Raw genomic sequence first — 2,950 nt, 5'->3', positions numbered from 1 at the left:
TTGGCTAGAACAAAAAAAAATCAGTTTTGAGGAAAAAAATGATGATTACTTCCTCATGAAAGTGACTAATCGTGCTTCCTTTCTTCTTTTTTGATTTCAGAAGAAACCCACTTCCAACCAAAAGAAAAACACTAATATCTCTCTTCTTCTTCTCTACCAATTAAAGAGAAAACAATGTACAGTTACTTTAAGTTTTTTTTGGTTTACGAAAGACACTTACTTGTAATTTAGTAACCCCAAATTTTATTTTTAATAATAATTACTTACCACCCAGCTTTACTTTTTTTTAGAAAGCAGATCAAGTATATATTTTTTTTTCTTCTGTCACGTGAGGAAGATGTGTAAAGTCACGTGTAAGGGGTTTGTGTGTAAATCTGTCATTTATATTCATGCAAATATTACAGTGTGTGTGTATGGTATGAATAATGACTGTTTGTTTTGTTATAAGAGAAAGAGAGAGAGAAAGGATGTTTTTTTGTTTCTGTCCAAATTCTGTGTTTATGTGGGGCTCATATTAATATTTTGATTGGTTCACTCTCTTAGCCATAGCCCCCACTTTTTTTTTCTATCTAAATTCCAATTCACTGTATAAGCTAGCTAAGGGGGGCTTTATATACAAGACTTGCCTTAACCTTACCTGCTCAAGGTGAGGGGTCAATGAATTAAAAAAAAAAAGTTATTTAAAGAAAAAAAAAGCTTAAAAAAGCCTTAAAGTTTAAAGAAAGTTGATTGCAGAAAGCAAGAGCTTTTGCCTTACTTTCTTTTTATTTTTTTTTTCTTTCTCTATGAGTAAAGCTGAATACCCACTATTATTCTAACTTCACTACCAGCTGTACAAATTTTTTTGTTGGGTTTGTGTTATAGTTTCTCCACTTAAAAACACACAAACAAAATACCCAAAAAGAAAAAAAAAGGAAAAAAAAAAAATAAATATATAGAAAAAGTGGGAAAAAATTTGCTCACACAATACCACTCCATGCTAGAAAACAACAACAATACTGCTTCTTCTTCTGCTGCTGCTGTTGCTGCTGATCCATCTTCTTCTTCTGATCATATTCATCATCATCATCATCATCATCAAACTCACTATGGTTTTCCTCATAATAATTCTTCTGAAAATGGGGTTGTCATCATCAATAATACCAATACCAAAAGAAAAAGAAGACCAGCAGGCACACCAGGTATGTAATTAAATTTAATTTAATTAAAATTAAAATTAATTATCTCAGCTAATTCTTGAATTAATTGATTAATTAACAGATCCAGATGCGGAAGTGGTATCCTTATCGCCAAAGACGCTATTGGAATCGGACCGTTACGTTTGTGAGATCTGTAACCAAGGGTTTCAAAGAGACCAAAATCTTCAGATGCATAGAAGGAGACACAAAGTGCCATGGAAGCTTCTGAAGAGAGAAACTCAAGAAGTTAAAAAGAGAGTTTTCGTTTGTCCTGAACCGAGTTGTCTACACCATGATCCTTGCCATGCTTTGGGTGATTTAGTTGGTATCAAGAAACACTTTCGCCGAAAGCATAGTAACCATAAACAGTGGGTCTGTGATAAGTGTTCCAAAGGTTACGCTGTACAATCCGATTACAAAGCACATCTCAAAACTTGCGGTACTCGAGGCCATTCCTGTGACTGTGGTCGAGTTTTTTCAAGGTATATGTTCGATCATTACAAATAAATATAATATTATTTTGCTTGTTGGTAACCCTACAAGAACATAAGTTTTAATCTAATAATTAACTCCATTTCTAGTCTAATCACTAGAATCATTACTACCAAACTCTTATTATAATATTCTAATTATATAATTATTTTGTTGGTTTTCTCCCTTTGTCTTTTTTAATTATATCATAATTAGAGTTGAGAGCTTCATCGAACACCAAGACAGTTGCACAGTAAGGCAAGTCCGACCCGAGCTACAAGCTCTTCAACCAGCCTCCGCCACCGCCGCTACCACCGCTGCAGGTTGTTCGTCTCGAACGGCTTCGAGTACGAGCCCTTCGAGCGATGCTAATTTCAGCAATAGTAAGGGAAATCATCGATTACTCATGATCAATTTGCCTAAACCCAACGAATTATTACCAAACATGTTCTTAAATAATAACAACATTAAGAATCAGCAAAGTCTTCTTGAGCTTCAGCTTCTTCCTTCTACTAATTCATCAGAAGCGGTTGGCGGCGTTTCGAATCAAAATTCTTCTGAAGAGAATTACGCTAGTACTCATTTGAAGCTTTCGATCGGATCTAATAATAATAATTTGGAGGGCGGTGGTGGTGAAAATAATCAAGGGGCGGAAGTTTGTAGAATGAGAGATTTGGCTAACGATGAGATGAAATTGGCTATGGCTGAGAAGACATACGCGGAGGAAGCTCGGCGTGAAGCTAAACGGCTTATTGAAATGGCTGAGATGGAATTCACTAACGCCAAGAGGATAAGGCAACAAGCTCAAGCTGAGTTAGAAAAGGCTCAGTTGCTTAGAGAACAAGCCACTAAGAAAATCAGCTCAACAATTTTACAAATCACTTGTCAAGCTTGTAAACAACATTTCCAAACGACGCCGTTGGGACCTTCTGATGAAACGACGTCGCTTGCTATGAGTTATATGTCGTCCGCTACTACTGAAGGCGAAGGAGAGTAGTAGTAGTAGTATAGTAACTAAGCTAGTAATAATAGTAGTAAAGAGACGTTATGGTAATAATAATTTTTATTTTATTTTTTCATAATAACATTATTATATATATATATTTGAAAATTAAAAAGAAAAAAAAAAAAAAACTCTCTCTCATAATGATCTTTGTTTTTTACTCTTGTCGTAAAGCTATTCCTTTTTCCTGTGTTGTTAATGTAGGGCTCTTTATTTCTGCCCATTATTGTTGGGGGTGGTGAATATAATTAAGTAGTGTTGTGTTATTATTGGGGTCTTTTATTTTTTTCGAAATATA

The 2,950-nt window shown here is 34.7% G+C and overlaps 1 protein-coding gene across 1 annotated transcript; it reads left to right on the top strand.

Moving 5' to 3' along the window:
- The first annotated feature begins 629 nt into the window (after window positions 1–629).
- Window positions 630–2,728, top strand: LOC115723358 (zinc finger protein SHOOT GRAVITROPISM 5). Its single transcript, XM_030652809.2, has 3 exons — window positions 630–1,181; window positions 1,261–1,660; window positions 1,866–2,728. Exons 1-3 carry the CDS (start codon window positions 977–979, stop codon window positions 2,644–2,646), a joined length of 1,386 nt encoding a protein of 461 aa, XP_030508669.2. The 5' UTR covers window positions 630–976; the 3' UTR covers window positions 2,647–2,728.
- The last annotated feature ends 222 nt before the right edge of the window (window positions 2,729–2,950 follow it).

This window comes from Cannabis sativa, chromosome 9 (assembly GCF_029168945.1).
Source record: "Cannabis sativa cultivar Pink pepper isolate KNU-18-1 chromosome 9, ASM2916894v1, whole genome shotgun sequence".
NCBI lineage: Eukaryota > Viridiplantae > Streptophyta > Magnoliopsida > Rosales > Cannabaceae > Cannabis > Cannabis sativa.
This window is presented reverse-complemented; position numbering and strand designations above follow the sequence as displayed.